Here is a 24,863-nt window from a genome sequence, read left to right as displayed (position 1 = left end):
ATCCTTACTTCTACTTCTCTTTACTTTCCTTTGTTCTTCCCCATTTATAATGTAACTGCCTTATGTATTTTCTCTACATACATTGAGAACCACATCAGATAATATTAAAATTTTTGCTTCAAATGTCAAACATAATTTAGAAATTCAAGAGAAGCAAAGTATATTGCATTTACCCATATTTTTGCTTATGCTGTCCTTTCTTCCTTCTTGATATTTCAGATTCCTTTTTTTTATTATTTCCTTTTGTTTAGAAATTTTCCTTTAGCTATTCTTTTAGGGTATGTCTGCTAATGACAAATTCTATTACTTTTCCTTCATCTGAAAATATCTTGATTTCCCCTTCATTCCTGAAAGATATTTTTGCTGGGTATAGAATTCTGGGTTGATAGTTTCTTTTCTTTCAGTATTGAAAACTGTGCCACTTCTTCCTGGCCTGCATGATTTCAGATGTGAAATTCACTGTCATTTGAATTGCTTTGCCCCTATAGGTAAGGTGTCACTTCTCTTTTGCTGCTTTCAAGGTTTTTTCTTTATCTTCAGTTTTCAGAAGTTTGACTATGATGTGTCTTGGTGTGGATTTCACTGGGCTTATCTTTTTGGAGTTCACTCAACTTCTTAAATTACAGAAGTTTATATCTTTTGTCAAGTATTTGAAGTTTTCAACCTTTATTTTTTTTTAGTACTTCTTCAGCTATGCCCTCTTTCTCCTCTTCTTCTAGGAAACATATAAGAATGTGAAATCTTTTGTTGTAGTCTCACTTGTACGTGAGGTTATGTTCCTTTTTTCTCTTTCAGTCTATTTTCTCCACTGTTCAGACTGAGTAATGTCCATTTTTCTATTTTCCAGTTCACTGATTTTTTTTTCCTCTGTTATTCTGCTGTTTATGCTATTCATTGCTAGTTTCATTTTGGTTTTGCACTTTTAATTTATAGAATTTCTATTTGATTCTTTATACCTTTTGTTTATTTGCTCAGACTTTCTATTTCTTTGCTGAGACTTTTATTCTAAATGTTTCAAGCATATCTGTAATTGTTCATTGAAGCATTTTTATGATGGATGCTTTAAAGACTTTGTTAGGCAATTCTAACTCTTCTGTCATCTTCATGTGCAATTATATTGATTGACTTTTAAAATTTGATTTGAAGTGTTCCTAATGTTTAGTATAGTAAGTGATTTTCAATTGATTTGTGATCATTTGAGGTTATTATCTTTTAAGGCTCTCGACCTTTCTAAAGCTTCTGTTTTAATTGTCCTGTTTGGTACAGGAAGTGAGGATACCACCTTGTTACTCCAAGGTGGGAGTAGAAGTTGAGGTTTCCCCCTTGGCCTCTGATGACGTCTGAAAGAAGAGGCTCCTCATCACTGATGGGCAGGGATGGGATTTCCAGTCCCCAATCAAGCATCCACTGATATCTCTTTGGCTGGAAAAAGGAAGGGTGCCTCATTATTGCTCCCCAGGTGGCTTTAATGACACCACAATGATATGGCTTTGCTTACCTCTGGATGGCAGTGAAATTCCAGGCCACTTATAACACTACCCCAGGTGGTGGGGGAGAGGAAGGGATACCTTGTTACTGCTGGTAGCAGTGGAAGTAACAGCTCCCTACTCAATCTTCTCTGTTACCACCCCAGTTGGGAGGGTAGGGCATCTCATTACAGCCTGGAGAGGGTGACAGTATAGGTTCTCAGCCTCTGCTGGTGTGGGTGTGGGTGGGGCCACAGTTTTTTCTGTGGTATTTGGCTGCGGTAGAACGGCTACTGCTTAAAAGTTTTCTGTCTTGCTATGTTGCCCCTTTCTGGGTTGTCTGGCTAGAGACAGCAGGCCTTTCTTGGGAATTGTTTGTCTGTGCTCATTGGTGTTTCTGGGTTATCTGCTTCTCCAGCACCCAGTCTAAGACATAAAAGGCAAAATGAAACCCAAGCAACACACTGCCATGTTGTTCTTTGGGTCCCAAGGTCCTTAGCTGGTCTACCTTCTTTCCTCTATGTTTCAGTTTTCTTATGTTTGTTTTATTTTATAACTAATATCCAGTTGCACTTTAGTGTGAGGAAGAGGAAAAAGTATATCTCTTCCATCTTCCTGAAAGTGGATGTTGTCACTGACTTTTTTTTTTTTTTTTTTTTTTTTTTTTTTTGCGGTACACGGGCCTCTCACTGCTGTGGCCTCTCCCATTGCGGAGCACAGGCTCCAGACGCGCGGGCTCAGCGGCCATGGCTCACGGGCCCAGCCGCTCCACGGCATGTGGGACCTTCCCGGACCCGGGCATGAACCCGTGTCCCCTGCATCGGCAGGCAGACTCTCAACCACTGCGCCACCAGGGAAGCCCGTCACTGACTTTTAAAACACTTCCCTCATTCTCATATCCAAGTTTCTGCCATTTTCTCTCTTCGCTAACCGTAGAAATCATACACACTTTGTGTAAACTCTTAATTCTCACCAATTATATGATGGCTTCTCCAATTACTCTGATTATAATTCTACTTTATCTTTCTGACTTTTCTTCAGACATCTTTATTCTATGTTTTGAATTTAATTACATCAGTCTTCTGGGAGATCCTGGGTAAATCAGTTCATCTCTCTGAGCCTCAATTTTCTTATTTGTGAAAGAATGACACTGGTTCCCATCTATTTCAGAAGATTGTTAATAAGCATTAAATTTTTAAAAATAGGAATGAAAAAACTATAAAATGCTTGTCAAATGTTAGGTATTACCATTATTCCAAATGTTCTGTGTGAGTCTTGTCTCCTCTTCAAAAATTACAAATTCTTTGAGTAAGAGGATATCTCATATTTTCTTACTGTATTTCTCTCAGAATTAGCCCATAGGGTAGACCTGATATCTCTGTTCTTATAGATTTACTCTAGATGTTAAGAATATTGAACTACCAAACCTAACACAGGCAGTAGCATCTGATCCATTATTATTTATCAAGCAAACATATAAACAGCTAATCAATGCCCTTGTCATTATATTCAAGTATATGTAAACAGGCACATGTACTATTCAAATAGTCTCTGAAATACTTGGGAGTCTTTGAAGGTCAAGGTAGATTGGGCATGTTTTGAAGATATCCACATCAGACAGAAGAAAAGGCATCCATTTGATTCAAATATTTTTTTAAGGTACGTTTATATATACTATGCAAGTCACTGTCTAGATGTAAATAAAATATTCCCTGCTTTGAGAAACTCACAAACCTAACTAAAGAACAAAGAAAGAGCTACATGAAGTTAAGAGTTCATTTAGTCTACTCTCTTATTTTTTTTTTTTGCGGTACGCGGGCCTCTCACTGCTGTGGCCTCTCCCGCTGCGGAGCACAGGCTCCAGACGCGCAGGCCCAGCAGCCATGGCTCACGGGCCCAGCCGCTCCGCGGCATGTGGGATCCTCCTGGACCGGGTCACGAACCCGCGTCCCCCGCATTGGCAGGCGGACTCTCAACCACTGCGCCACCAGGGAAGCCCATAGTCTACTTTCTTTGATAGTAAACTTTTATTTTTAAAGTTTTACAAAACACACAAATGAAAATATCTCTTCTATCTAATTTAATTCCGTAACCAATTATCTCCTCTTTTTCTATGCTTGAAAGATATAAAAAACAAGTGGTTTCCATTTTCTGTAAAAAGTATTTTGGCAATTACAGAGCAATACATCTATACTTACCTCTCATATAAACAAAAAACTATAGTCTTTACTTAGAATAAACAGCTTGGTATCCCAAACACAGAAATTTAGATCAAATGCTTAAAAATAAAATAAGACGATTCAGAAGGTAATGAAAAGGTCCTATGTGTTCAATGAATGAAACCTGCCATTTCTGTGTGCTGACACACTAGCAGTAATATTTTCTAATTAACTACCTTTGCTCACCAAGCATCTCTGGCTTACAATCTGGGTTTTCTTTTCTTTATTTTTTTTTGCCATGCCACGCGGCACGTGGAATTCACAGACCAGGGATGGAACCCGGGCCCCCTGCAGTGGAAGCGTGGAGTCTTAACCACTGGACTGCCAGGGAAGTCCCAACAATCTTGGTTTTCTATGTAGTTTCCACTCAATGAAATATGGGTTCATCAACCACCACCCTATTATGATCCTCTTTGGAGTTAATAAATTGGCATTCTGACTTACAAATAACCCCCTATTTATTGAATAATGTGCGCCTTTCCTCTAGAGATTAATCACCGCCAAGCATGTTGATAAATATTAAGCTTCTAGTTTTGCAAAGTGTAGTATTAGACTCTGAAATGTACCACACCAAAGAACAATCACCTTTGTTAAACCCCTCTAAGTGTCTGTGTGGGGTGACATATGTGTTGCTCACATCTTCAAAACACAACACAGGCTGTAAAATATTGGTAGGTTCACTTACTGTTATTCTAAGACCGATAATGCTAACATGACTTCAATACAGAAATGGGAGAAAGAAGCAGTTAAATGTCCTTAACATTAATGAAGAATTAATACTGAAATCATCTAACAGATCACAAACATGCAAATAACTCACTGCCAAATGTGTTTAGACATCTTAAAAACACAAAAAATTTTAAATTAAACGATTTTAATTCAGAAAGTGAAAAAAAGGTTTTTAACTTTGGGGGGGAATATGTGCTAAAGTTAGTGTTTTTGAGTAAAGCAGCTTTTCCTATGCTTTCAACACACCACTTTTAATCTAAGGAGACAGAGAAGGCGCTCACTGTCACAGAGATAGTCTACTTTCACCAGCACCACTTTGGCAGCTGCTTTTACTGGAAAATATTAATAATCCCCAAATGTATTTTGCTTGCCAACTTCTTTTAAAAAATAAAACTGTTTTGCAAACAATTTTAACAGTATTTTTATGAATGACAATTGAGTCATCTATCTTTTAGGAACATTTAAAATGATTATCTCCTTCCTGTTATTCCAAGACCCCAGCATTTCACTGTGAACATACATTGGCTGTATGAATGCCAAATTCACAAGAACAAATAATCGCAAATGTAAGCATTTCCCTATGAATCAGAAGTTAACTATTATGAATAAATTGTAATAAACATGAATTATAAAACCAGTTCTCTCACACTTATTTACTAAATTGGCAAAAAAACTGAAATAATAAGAAAGAAAATGAAGAAAATATTAGCCAAGAGAAAAGAAACATTCTTGAAAAAAAAATCACAGTAGTTAGAACTACATATAAAATATGCAAAAATTGGCCAGAGTTAACAGAAATAGAAGAATACTGGACCAATAGTGATTCCAAGTAATTTCTCAATTCTAGACAGTCTTTAATATCTTAAAAACTCATAAAAAATATATTGCTTTTAGTTCTTTTAGAACCAGCTGGTAACACGCTAGAAGCTCATGCATAATCACCACACTAGTTGTGTGCAGTAAACTAGAAGGCGTGCACGGGTATCTAGAAAAGTTACTTAGAACTCTGCCAAAACTGACATGCTGCTTTTGTGAAGCCAAACAGCATTTGTTTGGCTCTTGGTATAACAAGTTAACCGTGAAGTTTTAAAGGATTTTGAGGAGGCTTGCTTATGCTGGCCTCTAAATGCACCAGTCTAAAGGCAGAATTTAATATTCTGAAACAGTGTAAAATGGATTCTGAAAAGGGCTTAGAAAATTGCTTTAAAAGGTTTACTTTACTTTTAAAAGCATCTGTTGCTCCAGGTGCATGGTTTTTGTCTGGATGAAACTTCAAAGCAAGCTTTCTATAAGCTTTTTTCAAATCTTCATCACCAGCATCTTTGGTAACTCCAAGTACTTCATAGTAATTTTTACATTTGTTTATGCTGTGAACAAGAGAATGTGTTACATTGTAAGTAAACTTCAAGGAAGAGCTTCGAGTAATACCTCTATTTTTTTATTTACTAGAATAGTATAAAGAACTGTCTGTGGACTGTTTTCTCGACATCAAATTATAGTTTATCCATTAAGGGTTATTGCTCCATTCTCTTTTTCAATAACAGACCATTTTTCCAACCTCTCCCAGTCTAAGAAGAATTGACCATAAGAATGTCCTTGGTGCAATTTATCACAACTACAGAGAAGTAAAGCAAAGCTCATAACAAGTGTGGATGAAGGACAGAGCACACACTGTAACTAAAAGGAGAGAGTAAGAACAATTTTATAGTACTCTTAAGTGCATAAATAAATTCCAAAACTCCTCGCAAGTATGTCACAGCTAAAGATTAATGTGCATTGCATTCCAAGAGTTTTATTGTTGCATAATGTAACCTAACCAAATATCAAAGCAGCAGTTTAGTGCATGTAGGCAATTACAGTACCCTATGGCTTCAATGTCAAGGCAAGTTAATTCAGCTAGGCAATGATAAAGAGAATTCATTTGTGTCAGTCTCTATGAAAGATACAATCTCATAATAAAATACATCATGGACTCAAAAGTATTTGTTACACCTGATTTTCATTATGATGAACATACTCTTAATGATTACTTACATGTTTATAACCCTAAATATGCAACATTTAAGCCCAGAGTCTTTGAAGTATGTTAGGAAAAGAAATACTCTGAATGAAGCAGAGAATACTAATCCTTTTGTATGCTAACATTGTCCCATGGCCTAAAAATTTTTCTTCACTAAAATACAGCTACATTTTAAATACTTTTTGTTGAGTACTATATAACTTTAAATGTGTTCCATGTATGAGAGCCTTGATGACAGAAGTAGTAAGAAGTAAAAGGATCTGAGGCACAATTGTTCCCTGACAGCTAAAGAACTGCAAAGGCTGACTTGAAATTTTCAGAGAAAAGAGACAAGATTGATCGTATTTCGCTACTAAACCTATTAGCCATCACAGTGCTTGGTACATGATGGGTTCTCAGTAAATATTTATGGAATAAATGAACCTTAGCTCTCCTTTCATAATGAAAGCATTCATCATTTGTTATATGAACAAGGGGAAAAAAAGAACACATTGAAAATATTATAGAATTTTTTAATAATCACAACAAAAATCTGTTAGGCAGTCTTCTTCAGAGTAATAATAATTAAAATTAGATTTTTCTACTTTAGATACTTAATAAACATGAACACAAGTCAATAATTTCATAAACATGACATTTCCTTTATTTAGTCAATAATACTTATTGAGCATGAACTACGTCCCAGGGCACTTGAGATCTGTTAGAGAACGAAACAGAGAACAATCACTGCCTGTGTAGAGACTCATTCTCCTAGATATGTTAAGAAACTATGTGATAGAAAAAAAGAGAAGAACGACATGTACAGAACACCTACTGTGTGTCAGGCACATATCCACAACCCCATATCCATGTTCCAACATCCATAAAGTTCTGAAAAATGGAAGTTATTCTATAACTAACTTGACTGCAAAAACCTGACTTGGAAACTTTCAGAGGCAAAATTTCAAAGGCAAAACTGAACTGATGTGAAGCTGCTATAGAGTCTTCATTTATCACATTCAAGTGTGATATTTGTACCTTTTGCTGCAGAAATGGCACTATTAGGTTAGGGCTGCTTACCAGACCCTGCTAAGACATTATGTAATCTATAACATATGCTCCTTATTACTTTTTGAAAATATGAAGATCTCGAGTTCCAAACTACATCTGGTCCACAAAAATTTCACGTAAAGAATCGTAGAATCTTATTATGCTGATTATTTTATACAAATTATCTCATTTACTCCTCATTAGGTAGATATTGTTCCTATTTAACCAATGAGGAAATCAAGGCTTCGAGTGGTTATGTAAATTGCCAAATGTCATATAACCAAGTAACAGATGCAAACCAGAATTTATTTCTTCAACAAAAATTTACTGAATATCCACTTTCTGCTAGATGCTGCTTCAGACACTATAGTGGTAAATAAAGCAGTCAAAAATTCCCTCCTCACATTAAATTTACAATTGGGAGAGAGATAAGCAATTAACAAATATAGAAGTAAATACGAAGTACATCATATGACATCATATGGTGATATATGTTTAGAGAAAAATGAAGTGGCAAAGGGAAAGAGCGAATGGAAAGAGAGGCCTGCTATTTTAAATAGGGCGATTAGGAAAGGCGTCACAAGTGAAGCTTCAATCCTCAGTTTGTCTGACTTGAAAATCCTGCTGTCTCAGAATCAGAATAAAGAAGAAAAGGAGCCCATTCAGACTCCAGACCAACCATCCACTTCCTTCTATTTGCTCTTCTAATCAGTGTTTAAACAGATTCTCTGTTGGTTTTGGTGCCCCAAACATGCCTTCTCTGCCTCTCCTCTTGTTTAGTTAGTTTCTACAACGTCTTCAGACCTCAGCTGAGCTCTTCCTTTTCTCAAGAACTCAGATTCCTCAAGACTAAGTTTGGTGACCCTCTTATATTCTTCCAAAGCTCTCTGAACTTAGCCCTATCCCAGCAATTATCTTAAATGTACCACAGCTATCAGTTTACAGGTTCGCCTGCTTTTCCAGACTTAGGCCCCTTGAAGGCAGGGATTGTGTCTTGTTCACCGTATGTGTTGAATGGATGGATGACTAGTACAATTTGAGGGCAGAAATGGTGAAGATCTAAAAGTCATTTTTGGACCAAAGACAGTAAAGTGCTGTAAGAAAAATATAGCTGGCACCAAAAAATCAATTTGGAATAGACTGTGGGACAAGGACCAGAGCTAAAAATATGACAGACACTATCTGAACACAGAAGACAAAAGGCAGTGATAAACAAAACACTGAAAAATCCTAAAGTCATTACTACTTGCTTTGAATGCCTAAGATGTTTCCTTATGTACCAGATTAATCCTATAAAATTATTTTGTTGATTATTTCCTGAGCACAAAAGGCTAGGCAATAGAAAAAGGCAGTCTAGTAGAGGGCTGCTGGATAGTATAGGGAAATTAGGTTGGAATTCACCTTCTAGAGATTCACCAGTCTTCTAGAGATGGGTCATAAAGCTAAATACCGTCACAAAGAGAAAAAAGGTAGGAAAAACAATTATTTCACTAACTCTTAGCCGTATCTAGCTCTACCATATCTTCCTTGCACTGAATTTTTCATCATATATTAGAGAAGAAATTCTTTGAGAAGCTAGCAGAGAGGTATAAAGTCAACATTACCAATGGACAAGCTGTACAGTATGTATCTCAAGTAACGCTACAAATATACTCATTTACTTAATTTTTCACACCTAAATGAGAAATTACCATTCACAAATTAATTTTATTCTATATATTGTTCATTATACTCCTTTTCACCAACTAACTGCATTTGTCACATTTTTTTATAGTTCGCTCCTTACTGAAAGATTCAAATCTTCTTCACCATCCTCACCAAAGAATAAAAAAAGAAGGAAGGAAGGAAGGAAGGAAGGAAGGAAGGAAGGAAAGAAGGAAGGAAGGAAGAAAAAAGAAAAGAAAAAAGAGGTAATCTATTACCTGCCTTGGAAGAAAATATTGTGCAAAAAGGCCAGAAAGATATGTCTGGGAGCTCAACAGGGGAGATGTATGCATGGCTCAACTTTTATGTCTTCCTTTATGTGTGAGAAGGCATTCTGGCTGTGGAAGGAGGGGTCTCTTTCTATTCTTTTTTTCATATATTATAGATGATTTTTAAATAAACTTCAAATTTAATTGGTGTTTAGGAAAATAATTCCTTACTCCTGAGACAAAGGATTATTTATTTTATAAATTTAGCACAATGGTTTATTTTCTTTTCATTTAAAGAACTACAGCTTAAATCCAATCCTAATGAAATCCCCATAATTCAAATAATTTTAACAGTTATACAGAAGTGTTCCTAATTGATAAATATAATGATGGCCAGTTAATGATTTCTCACTGATCTTGTAAATTTTTAAAATAAAAGATGGGCTTTTTTTCTATGAGATATTAAAAGTCTCTTTAAATTAGATCCAGGACACCTTTTGCTCTGTAATTTTTCAATATATTTCAATGCAAAGACAACAAACAGTGCTTAGTTTCACAGAATATGAGTTTTTACAAAGTTACACACTTTTTCTTCAGTCTTACTGTAACCTAGCTCTTACTTATGCAATGGATGCAGTATTATTGCATGGCTTCTCCCATTGAGCCAAACTGTCACTGGGCAACTTGTTTGCATAATCGTGCTAACCAAGATAACATGGCTTTCTTCAGAAAAATCCCCTGTGTATAGGTAAAACAAAAACAAAAACACACAGCATGTAAGTGTTTGCTGGTGATCTGTTACCCCACTAAAACGACACTTACAAAGGCTAATATAACGAGTAAGTGTTACATGATTAGCTAAGCAACTCTTATTCAGTATAAGATACCAAGAGAAATACTTTGAATAACTTAGGGGTTCTATTAAAGAATGTTCTGATCATATTTATCCCCAAAGGACAAAAACTTCATTTATTTAACTTAAAAAAGGTATGCTAAAATTATTGATAAGAGAAACAATCTCTAATACAGGTATACTACTAAGCTAATACTTGTACTCCATAAAAATTCGGTATCAAACTTGGCTGGGTCCACAGTGCTAGCCAGCAATCCTCCCATTCCATCTGCCTTTCCCCTCTGCAAATATTCTATACCTTTACCACTCTTCTCAAGCTTTCAATCTCATCTCTTTTCTTCTAACTGTCAGAGGATAACTTCATCTCCAATTTCATAGAGAACACAGACCCAAAAGACAGGAACTCCCTCAACATTTTATTTCCATCTGTCCAATTCTGGCCATATACAAAGGGGATCTGCACCCACTATCATCTTTCATCTTTCACACAATTCACTCTATTTAGGTCTTTTACTGAGAACAAGTTCTCCCAGTAAAAAGTAATTTCTACAAGAAAATAAAATTTGTTTTTGGAGAGATGTGGTTTCCTGAAACACATTTCAGCAAACTGTTTAATTAAAGGTTTTTCTTAAAGAAATTCAAAAGCAAGGATCTCATTTATTCACTTATCTCACTTATTCAGCCACCTCTGACACAATACTACTGTTATAAAAGTCATTAGCAAGATTATTTATAATTCTCAAAGTACTTCACTACCATTCAGGCTAACCAAATATCCTTTACCATGATTATGGAGTCTTTGTTTCTTATTGTGGTCACACAGATAAAATGTTACATTCAAGCTTTAGCATCTGAATATATATGAAGAAAAGCACAGTATGAATACATCGATACTTGATTTAAAAATAACTTCAATTCAAAATTATGGTGAGTAAAAAAGAATTAACTAAAAATAAGAATGGGGGAAAAAAAGGTGAAAAAAGAAAGAAAATAAGATTAAAAGAGAAATAGGTAAGAAAGGTCAAAAGAGAAAGAAAACTAGCTTTACCTACTTTTCACTTAAGCTAGTTCACTGTACTATTCACTGTCTATGTTGAATTATCCGATTAATCACTGTTCAGAGTCCTTCATCCTTATACTTCAGTTTCCTTAGACAGCAATTTCAGTACAACATCAATACAGTTTCCTTAAGCTACAGCAGGAGACCATAACAGTATTTTCTCTAGTGTTTCATACTCAGAAGTTCATTTTCTTTCCAGAAAATCTTTTCTTAATTATAAAATTAATAAAGTCAATCTCCAAAACCCAGTTCCTAATTTTCCAATTCTACCTAATTCTTCTGCTTTAAATAGAAGTGTATCATGAAGTAAAACTAAAACACTGAGACAGAATGATCAGAGTAAGAAAAATATTAAAAGGAGAGGACGTTATAGTGTTTGCATATGTATAAAGATAGCCTTAAAGAAAGAACATAAACAGAAAAAAAAACTATCCTTCATTAATATAAGTAGGAAATTGAAAATGCTGCTGCAGTTGCCCTCAATCTTCTTCTCATATGAAATTCTCCTGCTTTCATATATATATACATATGACAAAACAATTCTTTATCCTCTTTCAATATTGTTATCTAAACACTGTACTGTGTCAAAAACTGAAACAATTTGCCTCAAAAAATTTCTTTCTGTAAGTAGCTTTGTGGCTTATAGTTACTTTAAAAGATGGAAACTTCCAGAGTTGGTAATTTACAGACTGATTTCATAAAGAATATAAAGCATAAGACACCCAGAGTTCAATTCCTCAATGTCTGTTCTGCTACTGAATTATAATCCAAACCCATTTTTTAGGTGTTACGACATTAAACTTATATTAGTATCAGTTATAATGGACACATAAGTTATTTATTCCTACCTGAGAACTCCATCTACTTGGTCTTTGGTGTAGCCTTTTCCACTTTCACCACTACCAGAGTAGCTGTCCTTTGTGCAGTTAGGCTTGCTTTGATCACTACTACCTGACGGTTTTCGGCAACGAGGGCTATTTCCAGCAGTGCTTCCATTTTTCATAATTATTTCCAATAGTGCTGTGGAAAGATACAGAAAGCATACTATCTCTGTTTACATACACGTGGTCTTGAGAAAAAAGTTATAAAGCTGACAAATTGTGTACTTCAGAAAGATACACCATAGGGTCTTTTAAAATAAATAGCAAGCATTCCCTTATGTACTTAGCTGTTGACAGACTACTGATCACCATTCAGAAGTAGAATATTAAGAAGTTTAATGTTAGTAACTCAAAATTACTATCATCCAATAACTTATGACATACTTTTATTTGTCACATCATGGTGAAACTGCAGAATACCAAAGAAAAAGATAGTCCTTAAAGTAGCCAATGAGATTACCTAAAAAGAAACAGAAATTAGACTTCCTATTTATTTCTCAGCAGCAACAATGGCAGCTAAGTGAGTAATATCTTCAAAATACTTAGGGAGAATAACTGTCAACTTCAGTTCTGCACTAATTTTCTGAAAATTAGATAAGATTAAAATAAAAACATTTTCAAACAAACAAAAACTGAGAAAATTTACCACTAAGATTTCACTAGAAGATACTTAAAATACATATTTTGAACAAAAGGAAAATGCTTGCAGACAGGCTGAGATGTAAAAGGGAATGGACATCATGAGGTCCAAATACTGTGGAGCAAACACTGTGGTAATGTGTGAGTAAATCTAAACTGAGTCCATAAAGCAACAGTATATGTCTAGGATCTCCTAGAAAATACTGGAGAGGCACAGAAGAGGGTAGAGAGAATATATGAAATAAGAATGGCCATGTATATTCATAATGATTAAAGATGGGAGGGTGGGAGGGATTGATTAAACTATTCTCTCTCCTTTTGGGTATGCTTGAAACTTCCCACAATGAGTTAAAACTAAACATTGAAAAAACAAAATCAACAGAACTAAAAGGAAAAAACAGAGAAACTCACCTTGACAGTAAAAGATTTTAACACACTTTTAATCCAAAGCTGACACTGGGTCGATTAAATAATTACTAAGGATACAAATGACATAAACTTCTAATTTATCAAGTTTGATCTAAGAAACATAAAGTAATTATATCCAACAAATGTGAATATTCATTCTTTACAGGCACACAAGGAATGAAAATTGACTATGTTATAACTAGACCATAATATTATCCTCTTCAAATCTCAAATAATTAGTATTATAATATACTACAATCTCTGAGCAAAATGCATTTAAGTGAGAAATCAATTACAAAAATGTAACTAGATCACAAATGGGTTGGAAAGGAGAAGAGTCTAGAAAAACTCATGTATCAGAGAAACAATCATAATATAAACAAGAAAATGGAATTGAAGAAAAATGAACATACTACATATCAGATTTTGTGGGTCATCAAATGGTGCTGGCACAACTGGAGAGCTATACAAAAAACAATGAATCTGGACCCCTTCTTCACACCATACACAAAAATTAACTCAAAATAGATCACACACCTATATGTAAGAGCTAAAACTATAAAACTCTTAGAAGAAACTATAGGAGTAGATCTTTGTGACTTTGATTTAGTCCAAAATTCTTAGATTTGACAAATTAAGTAAAGTGGCAAAAGAAAAAAAAAGAGAAACTGGACCTTATCAAAATTGAAAACTTTTGCCCCTCAGAGAATATCATCAATAAAGTAAAAAGACAATCCACAGAATGTGAAAAAATATTTACAAAATCATATATCTGAAAGAGACATATATCTAGAATATATAAAGGATTCTTACAATTCAATAGTAAAAGGACCAAAAACTCAATTAAAAATGGGTAAAGGATCTGAATAGACATTCTCCAAAATAGATATACAAGTGATCAATAAGTACATGAAAAGTTGCGCAACAATATCCACTAGGCAAATGAAAATTAAAACTACAATGAGATACCACTTTACATCCACTAGGATGACTATCATCAGCAAGATGGACAATAACAAGTGTTGGCAAGAATATGGAAAAATGGGAACCCTTATACATTGCTGATGGTAATGTAAAATGCTATGTCCACTTTGAAAAATCACCTGGTAGTTCTTTAAAAGATTAAACATATAGTTACTATTTGACCCAACAATCTTATCCCTGGGTGTATACCCAAGAGAAATGAAAACATACATGTATACAAAAACTGGTTCACAAATATTCATAAGAGTATTGCTCGTAATAGAAAAAAGTTGAAACAATTGAAATGTCCATCAAATTATGAACAGATAAATAAAAGGTGATATGTCCATATAATGGAATATTATTTGACAATTTAAAAAATGAAGTATTGATATATGCTACAACATGGATGAACCTTGAAAACATGCTAAGTGAAAAAATCCAGTCACAAAAGACCACATATTGTATGATTCCATTTATATGGAATGTATAGAATAGGCAAATCTACAGAGACAGAAAGATCAGTTGTTGCCAAGGGTTACTGGGGAGAGAAGAATAGAATTGGGGAGAAATGAGGAGTCATTGCTAGTGAGTATGAGGTTTCTTTCTGTGATGAAGAAAATGTTCTAAAATTAATTGCTGTTATGGTTGCACAACTCTGAACCCACTGAATGATATACTTTAATTGAATGAATTGTAAGGTATGTGAGTTACATCTCAGTAAAGCTGTTATATATATATTTTTTAAAATCCAGCATTGTCATTGCCACACGGCTTATGAGATCTCAGTTCCCTGACAAAAGACTAAACCCAGGCCACAGCAGTGAAACTGCTGAATCCTAACCACTAGACCACCAGGGAACTCCCGATAATTATTCTTAAAATTTTACATATGAGAAATTTCTTCCATATCTTTTTCCTAGCTAATGCATTCAAGAGGTCACCAAAGACATACGATATTCAGTTTTTATAACAATCTAGCTGTAGATGGTACAGAAAGGCTCTTAATTAGACACCAATCTAGTAGTTATTAACAATATAAGAATAACATATAGTTAATTTTTAACTATAGTTTAGTTCATATTTAATGCAATCACATTAACCTTGAGAGCAGAAGCCAGCACGGTCTAGTGGATAGTAGTTCACAACTTTTTAATATGAAAAATTTTGTGGAAATTCTGGGAAGACAACAGCTTACATTTTAAACCTCATAAATTAGAGGCAATTAGACAGCAAAATCAAAACCTCATGTACAAAATCCCAAAATACAAGAAGGTGGGGACAAGCCACCAATAGCTACAAGATCTATGTGGATAGTATCATCTGTGCAGGGAAAAGCAGAGGACAGTAACAGGGCATTTTACCAGTCCACAGAACAAAATAACTGCAAAATAGCCAACAGGGACTCTCTATGAAGCAGAGCAGGCGAAAATGAGAAAAGTGAATAAAAAGTAATGGGTTTTGCTCACTACAATAGCATATGATTGAAAGGGTTCACAATAACTCTTAAGGGCATCCAGTCACTACAATTCTCAAAACTAATCAGTCAAAGCTCTCCTCCAGAACAAAGTCACACCAAGGAGAAACTGCTGGGAACAGGATCCAAACTGAAGAGACGAGAGGCAATAGAAAAAAAAGAAAAGCGAAATTCCAGATAAAGTGGGGAAGGAGAAAGGAGTGAGATCTTATATAGCAAGGTGACATACTTTCAAACATTACACAGAAACTGGAGAAGATCTCTGTGTATTTAGAAAGGCTAACTAACTTCACATAAAAATGAATAAAAGAAAATGATAGAAGTGAAATCTGATACAAAGTTACATTAAAAAAAAAAGAACAGGATAAATCTCTGAACACAATGAAAGCACACCACAAAGACTTGCCAACAAAATAGGTAAACACTATAACCTACTATTTCAAAACAAGCTGAAAAGACTTTTAAAAATTATTCACAATACAAAAGAACATAAATTAGAATTAACCCCCCCCCCCAGATTATCTACCCATAGCTTAGGTGATAAAACTCAGGAGACAAAAAAAAAAGAAATGGAAAAATCAATTCAAAAAAGAAGAATTAAACTAGAAGAAACAAAGAGTTAATAAACACAACAGAACTGCTGTGTAAATGAAAGAGAACATAAAAAGTACAATTTTTTAACTAAAACAAATGAAAAAGGCAAAAAATTAGAAAGAAAATGGCAAATATCAAAGATAGTTAAAGAAGATCCAACATACATATAATGAGTCCTGAAGAAGAAAAATAAAGGAAATTAAATCAATATAACAATAATTGGAGAAAACTTTTCTGATATAAAAATAAAAACAACTGAAACCACATAATGAAAGGGCCAATCATGTACCTAAGAATACTGACCCAGAAAAACCAACATTAAGATATACTCTAGTAAAATTAATTGAGCATCTAGTCAAAAAGATCAAATGGCTTATTCTCTTATAAAGAAAATCAGATTGTCATCAGACTTTGCTCATCAGCAGTACTTGCATAAAACAATAGAAATATATATTTAGATACCAAAAGAAAGAAAATCTGAATCAAGGATTTTGTATCCCTCACTAACTTCAAGCATTAAGACCCACAGCTGAAACTGTTTTCCACATTCCAGAACTTAGGGAGCATAGTTCCCACAAGGCCTTCCTAGAAATCTACTAGAGAACAGGCTTTCGAAATCCAAAATTAGACATACAATGACATAAGGACTGATGGTGAACATTAAATGTACAGTGACCTATTGAGTTAAAACTGAACTACAATTAAAAGAGAGCACATAGTATGTAGTAATAATATGCTCTGACACTGTAGATAGGTTCAAATATTTTTTAAATGGTAGGATCCCTCTGTCTTTCCTTTTACTTGTAAAAAAAAGATCATTTGTTTTCTCTTCCTTTCATTTTCATTTGGCAGCTGAAGCCTGGACCAAAGGAACTTATTGGGACCAAGGAAGCACTCATAGCCAAAAGCATGGCTAAGCTTGATAGGCCTGCACCAATGGGATCAAAAATGCAACTTATTACATACAGGGGGAAAAATGAACAAATAAGTAAATTGATAATAACGGGAGCCACATTTCTTACTCTCAGAAAATGGAATTACAGGGGGCTTCCTTAGTGGCACAGTGGTTGGGAGTCCGCCAGCCTATGCAGGGGACATGGGTTCGAGCCCTTGTCCACGAGGATCCCACATGCCACGGAGCTGCTAGGCCCACGCACCACAACTACTGAGGCTGCACTCTGGAGCCCGCAAGCCACAACTGCTGAGCCCGTGCACCACAACTGCTGAGCCCGTGCACCACAACTGCTGAAGCCTGTGTGCCTATAGTTCGTGCTCCGCAGCAGGAGAGGCCACCGCAGTGAGAGGCACGCACGCCACAGCGAGCAGTGGCCCCCGCTCGCCGTAGCTGGAGAGGGCCCACACACGGGAGCGAAGACCCAACACAGCCAAAAATAAATAAATAAAATAAAATTTTAAAAAAACAAAAAATGGAATTACAAATATGAAAACACAGAAGGTCAGAATGAACCCTGTGGACTTCAAACGGAGGTGTGTGAATCTTTGCACAGACTGCAAAATTAATAGAGATTAAATTACTACAGGCATGTGTATACCCACAAACACATATAACACAGAGATATACATACACATACATACATGCAACATACACACATACATGCATTCATACATACATATATTTCTTTTTTTAAGATCTATTTATTTATTTATTTTTGGCAGCATTGGGTCTTCATTGCTGCACGCCGGCTTTCTCTAGTTGTGGCAAGAGGGGGCTACTCTTTGTTGTGGAGCGCAGACTTGTCATTGCAGTGGCTTCTCTTGTTGCGGAGCACAGGTTCTAGGCGCGTGGGCTCAGTAATTGTGGCTCACAGGCTCTAGAGTGCAGGCTCAGTCGTTGTGGTGCATGGGTTTAGTTGCTCCACGGCATGTGGGATCTTCCCAGACCAGGGATCAAACCCGTGTCCCCTGCATTGGCAGGTGGATTCTTAACCACTGTGCCACCAGGAAGTCCCCATACATATATTTCTTAGCTCTACCAAGAGGACCTAGAGGCAATGACATACCTGTAGCAACGAGCTTATCAAGTGTCTATATCTTAGTTTCTAAGTACCATTATCCACTAGAAAGAATCAGGACTCCTGGGGAGAGAAGTGATTCCCAGGGCAGAGAAAGTAAAACGTAAGCCTGAAAACTTTTTTGTGCCAGAAAGTAAGGGAGTTCAAAGAATGATGAGGACAGGTCAAAAAGACATAGCAGCCAGCTTGAAGGGGCTCCTACTGACTAAATCTGAGGCAATCTGAGCATCAAAATGAATAACGATAAGAATGGATTAAATAGGAATCCATGAATCCATACTAATAAATAAAGTTGAGTGCCAACTAATAAACTGCAGAAGAAATAATGGAATAAAAAACCAACATGTGGCAACCATCAGAAATTTCTTCTGAAAAGAATCATCAATGGATGCTAAAAGGAGTTAGTGAAAGTTTGTTGTGGAACAGGACATTTACAGTTTCAAAGTATTTTCCCACAAAATATTTATTAATTACAAGAGGGGGCTAAACAAAGTAAGTTTAGAGTGGAGAAACCTGGTAATCACCAACTTCACCAAGTGATCAAAGTTAACCTCACCAGTAAGGACCAAATCAACATAACATGTCTCCTGATAAGTTACACTAAGAACATGGTATGCCTGCCAAAGATTCATAAGAGGAAATGTCAGCCAAACCCAAATTGAGGGAAATTCTATTAAATATCTGGTCTGCACTCATCAAAAATGCCGAGATCAAGAAAGAAAAGACAGGGGATGTACATTGGTACAGCTGCTATGGAGAACAGTATGGAGGTTCCTCAAGAAACTAATAATAGAGCTACCGTATGATCCAGCAATCCCACTCCCACTCCTGGGCATATATCCAGAGAAAAACATGGTTCAAAAGGATACATGCACCCCAATGTTCATTGCAGCACTGTTTACAATAGCCAAGACATGGAAGCAACCTAAATGTACATTGATAGGTGAATGGATAAAGAAGATGTGGTACATATATACAATGGAATATTACTCAGCCATTAAAAAAGAATAAAGTAATGTCATTTGCAGCAACATGGATGGACCTGGAGATTATCATACTAAGTGAAGTAAGTCAGACAGAGAAAGACAAATATCATGTGATATCGCTTACATGCGAAATCTAAAAAAGATGATACAAATGAGCTTATTTACAAAACAGAAACAAATTCACAGACTTAGAGAATGAACTTATGGTTTGGTTACGAGGGGCTGGGGTTGGGGAGGGATGGATTGAGAGTTTGGGATTGACATGTACCCATGGCTATATTTAGAATAGATCACCAACAAGGACCTACTGCATAGCACAGGGAACTCTGCTCAATACTCTGTAATAACCTAAATGGGAAAAGAATTTGAAAAAAGAATAGATACACGTATATGTATAAATAAATCACTTTGCTCTACACCTGAAACTAACATAACGTTGTTAATTGTTTGATTAAACAATCAATTGTTAGTCAACTATACTCCAATATAAAAAAAAAAGAAAAAAGATATCTAGAGAACAAAATATGCCAAATAAATGCAACATATGTCCTTTTTGCTATCAAAAACATCACTGGGAGAACTGGCAGAATTTGAATGAGGTACATGCATTAATTTCATGAATCTGATGGTTATACTGTTGTTATGTAAGAGTGTCCTTGTCTTAAAAAACATACACTGAATTATTTAGGGGTAACAGGACATCATGTCTACAACTTACTCTTAATTGGTTCAGGAAAAAATATAATAAGAACAAATTGTGTATGTGTGTGGGTGGGGGAGAGATAGCAGGGAGAGAGAGGGAGGGCACAATAAAGCAAATGCAGTAAAATTTTATCAAATAGGAAGCCTGAGTGAAATGTACATAGGGAAGTCTACACAATTTTTAAGACTTTTCTATAAATTGGAAAGTATTTCAGAATTTTTAAAAAGCTAAAATATGGAGGGAAAATAGAGAGAGTATATGAAAAGAAAATATAACTGTTTTCAGTAATTTTTATCAGTGAGGTAGTATTGGTAATATTACACTGAAACTATTATGTATATGATGTGGCATAAAGCAAATAAATAATCATGACACAGTCTATCATTTGCCATGGCCTTGAAAACCAGGATTACTACTGTGGAAGGAAAAAAACAGAAATAGAAGTGAGAAAAGTTTAAACACCCCAAAGTGCTTAACTTGAATTGGTCTTACTAGTATAAACTTATTTAGCTGTTTTAATTTAAAAAAAAAATTCCCTAGTCTGTACACTGAAAAGGCTCAGAAACAATGAACAATCTGTTAGCCACAGCATCCTTAGTACCAGATTGTGATACTGAAACACCATTTTCCACTAAAAGAAACCAGGGCTTACTGGAGATATGGTTGATTCCAGGTCTAGTATAGGGAATATATAAGAGGAACCTGAAACTTTCTGTTATACCAGAGAAAGGAAACTATTAAAGACTATTGTGAATGTGTCTATAGGACTCAGGAGCTAACCTAAAGGTGTTCCCACTGGCCAGATCTAAAAAATAATATTATCTGCCTTTGGAAAAGGGGAGCCAACTCCTTTTCTTGAAAACTGATAAAAGCAGTCAAGCACTTATCATATCCTGCCTTTCCTATATGAACTGCAACACTGTGTAACCCTAAGACAGGTGAGGGGAAAGTGTCTCTTTATAGAAGTATTTCAGCCAATAAAAGAAAAATTATTTTTTAAAAATGGTTAAAGCCAGATGTGAAAGTGGTTATATGTGTTTATATTTGCAGGTGGCCACAAAGTCCCTATGCATGCTAATTAGGAGTTATCTGTACATTCCCTTTCATTCTTAGCACAAACACATTCTCTCATGGACATCTTCCATGTTAAAAGCTAGATGCTAGATATTGTTAAAGCAGGATCATACAGTTGCTTTAAATTTTCAAGTTATTATGATACTGAAAATCTTTCTACAATTTCATGCATAGGAACTGTGCTTAACAATGGCTGTGTGTATACATGCACTCACGCCAAGCACTCTTTGGCTCCAGAAGAGTGAAAATTTGGACAAGTTCCATTACCTCTGGGTCTCACTATCCAGTTTTATCATCTTAAAAATGGAATCAGCAAGGTTTTCTGGATTAACAATCACTGGAACCAATGCCTGAGAAGGTAATGGATTCAGTTTCAAATACTGTCAGAATTTAGAACACATTGGCCTTTTCTGATTTATTTAATGTCTTAGCTATCATATGAGATCTCAGTTACTACAATAATGTGCAGTATTACAAATATTAATTGGGCAGATACAGTACTTATAAACCAGATTACATTTACTTTTGGTTTTAAAACTATGCAACCTTATTTTATGTGTTCACTTTCCAGACAAACAGCTTTGCTTGTGGTTTTCATGTAATTTGTACTTACTTTAAGTATACTCCATATTAAGGACCGGTGGAAAAGTAAATATAGTATTAAAAATGGTTATGTGGATAATCCAAAAGTGAAAAACCAAGATCTGTTTTTATTTCATAAGGTTCTGCTGCACACCTGTTATATATAATGTCCATCACTAACAAAACCTAAAATAAGAACACATGATTTGAAAAAAGGATTTTTTTCCTTCCTCCTCACAAACTGGAAACAGCTTTTATTTGTGTGATTATAAAAGTAATGTTGTTCAGCTCATTAAAAAAGACATAACAAAGTGAAGATCACTTATAAATCCCACACAAGAAAAAAAATCACTCAACCATTTTGGTATATTTAACTCTAGTTACTCTAGTTGGCTAGCTATCTAGTTTTTTATATATTCTGAAACAAAATTAGAATAATCTACATATGATTGTAGCTTACCTTTATTAAGTTCATAATTCAATGTTAAATCTAGGTCCACATCATCTTTATTTTTTAAGACCTTATTCAGAACTATTGCAATAGGGGAGAGAGAGCAGGCTGATCTCTGAATTCATTAAGACAGCTGGGAATTTGTAGCCAATAAGCAGGATGAGGTGGGTCAGTGGATGGAAAATTACTGAGGCACATCATCGTTTTTAATAGGTGCATAGTATATGAATGCAATGCAATTTATTTAATCAATTCCCACTGATGGACTCTTTCCAAATTTTTGCTACAGTGACAACCCTTATACATACATTTTTGCACACCTGTCCGATCATGGAAAAACTTCACTTGTGAATATATTACCATGAAAAGGCTTATAGCTATAACTTTTTCATTTATTTATTTAACAAATTGTCTTCATTGATAAGGGAATAAAATTATATAAACAAGTATTATTCCAGAAAATCTAGGCTTTACAGATGCCACAACTATATGCAAAACACTGTTAGACACCCTATGAGTAGAAAAGATGATTAACATTAAAATAGTTCCTGACAACGGAGAGGAATAACTATATACATAAATAATACAAGGAATAAGTGCAAGGCAAGGAGAACTACATGTTAACTAAGAAGGGAATGAGTAGTTGAATCCAAACAGAGACTAATCCTAATTTAAGGTAATTATTTTATGCTTAAATAGGTAATTAAAAAATGACAGAAAAGAGAGGAATACTATATTGTTAACTCCAAGGCACCATCCAAATACTTTTGCCATAGTATTCAATAGTAATACGTGAAATTCTTATAGCTCTTAATAAAATAACCTTATAATAATCCTGTGAAGACTACAGATAAAACTGCGGCCCAGGAAAGGAAAGGGGAATGACAGGAATTGAGCCATTTTTGTGTCCAGCAGATACTTCCTATTTCATTCTTCTAGAATGTAAGCTCCCAGAGGAGAAGAACTCTGTCTTATTGTTCACTGACTCCCTAGTTCCTAGAACAGTGCCTGCCACAAAGAAGTATGGATTCAGTAAATATTTGTTGAATAAATATATCCCCATTTTACAGATGAGGAAATTGAGGATCAGAAAGACAGTTATGGATGTAGGGGCACAAAACCATTAAATTAAGGCTCAAACCAAATTCAGTATTCTTTCTTCAACTATAATGTCTGAAATAGTTTGGTTATTAGCTGAAATTTGGAGATCATTTTATAACACTTGGTGCTATCAAAATAACTGTTCTGAATGTATAATTTACACTTGTCACTAAATTTTGATTAAGTCAGAAACAGAAGAAAACGGAATTGTCTTGAAAGGAATAGGCTGGATAATACTACAGATGTGAAATGACAGTTTTAAAAGCTTTATTTTACCAATTTAAGTGTGACAAAGGAGGACAGAACTTTGAATTTTTTATCAGATTTAAATTTAAAAATAATGCAGCAAAAAAAAAGAAGAAAAATCTACAAACATATGTCTCATCTGAGGGGAAAAATAAAAAGAGGACTATTTTCATTGCTATTGTGCAGATAGATGCTGCAAATTATATGTGAGTTATCCACTCAATAAAGTAGACACAGGATGGCCTTTTTTGAAGCCAGAGGCTGCCACTTGGTTCAAATTACTATGAACTTCTTGAAAACAATTAAAATGCTTTTCTCTGAAAAAAAAAATCTATACTTCAAACTGCCTGCCAATTAGTATGAAACACCAAAGTATTAAAATACCAATGTAAAGAATTAAAACAGTGAGACTGTATCTCTGTAAAAATCCAAAACATATCAATAATCCAATAAATATACAGTTTAAGAAACTAAAATGCAATTTACTTTCGCATGCTGACATTACTTTTCCAGAATATTTATATGTCCTATGTAGTAGACATAAACATATATCATCCTTTCAAACATAAACCAAACTCACAGTATGAAAATATTTGAAAGCTGTAAAATTCAATTTGCTTAGAAGTCCACTGCAATAAATAAACTGTAAAATAATATTCTCAACTAAATACTTAGAAAGCAACAATGTCCTAGACTCATTTGAAGATGCTTTTCCTCAAGGGAAACTCCTGCCAGCTTTTTAAAGTGGTTTATCAATCAGACTTCTCACCTGGCAAGAATAAAATGTAAAGAGGACAAAAATTCTGGAATTTAGCTAGAACTTAGTCTTACATCTTCTCATTCACTATATAAAAATAAGATAAATCAAAATGCAATGTTTTATTTTGCCTATCTTAGCATGAAAACACATTCATCAAAACTCTGAGTTACAAGGATTTGAGGGTAGTCTAGAATGGGTGAAATTCAGATATAAAAATTTTAAATTCCATTTTAACCAATAGCTTCAATTCCCTTTTACATTAAATATTTTATCAGAAACTTATACAAATGTTCTAGATCTTTCCCTCCCCTGAATTCTTAAATTATTCCAATAAACATCTTCTGAGAACATTCTATGTAAAATACACTTTAAGTATTTGCATGTGACTTAGCTAATGTTCACATGGGCCCTGTGATGAAATCTTCCTTGTACTCATAACTAAACAAGGTTTGGCAACGTTAAGCAACTCATCCCTGGTTATAAAGCTGTCAGAGGCAAAGTCTCCACCTGAATAAGGTCTTCAGACTACACCACAACTGTAATCAACCACTTTATTTGGTAATCACATATTGCCGTACAATACACTGTACTATTAACTTTCACTGTTATTTTCTTAATTTTCCCTATGTTCATGACTTTAAGAGCAACGTGTTGTGCTTTGATATCTTACAGTATC

General features: G+C 34.9%; 1 protein-coding gene across 4 annotated transcripts in view; it reads right to left on the bottom strand.

The window, feature by feature from the left end:
* Positions 1–24,863, bottom strand: part of DNAJB14 (DnaJ heat shock protein family (Hsp40) member B14) — a 42,436-nt gene that overhangs the window by 14,596 nt on the left and 2,977 nt on the right. For 2 of the 4 annotated variants that reach the window (XM_032633491.1, XM_032633492.1), the window contains exons 2-3: positions 12,138–12,309; positions 5,636–5,781 (exon numbers count right to left, since the gene is read on the bottom strand). In XM_032633491.1, the coding sequence (XP_032489382.1) occupies positions 5,636–5,781; positions 12,138–12,309 (318 nt within the window). Of the gene's footprint in view, positions 1–5,635; positions 5,782–12,137; positions 12,310–12,554; positions 12,631–24,863 lie in introns of all 4 variants that reach the window. The other 2 variants (XM_032633493.1, XM_032633494.1) reach the window with 2 other exon arrangements.

The sequence above is a fragment of the Phocoena sinus genome, chromosome 5, assembly GCF_008692025.1.
Source record: "Phocoena sinus isolate mPhoSin1 chromosome 5, mPhoSin1.pri, whole genome shotgun sequence".
In the NCBI taxonomy this organism is placed as follows: Eukaryota; Metazoa; Chordata; class Mammalia; order Artiodactyla; family Phocoenidae; genus Phocoena; species Phocoena sinus.
The sequence above is the reverse complement of the archived record's forward strand: the minus strand, read 5'-3'. Positions and strand labels throughout refer to the sequence as shown.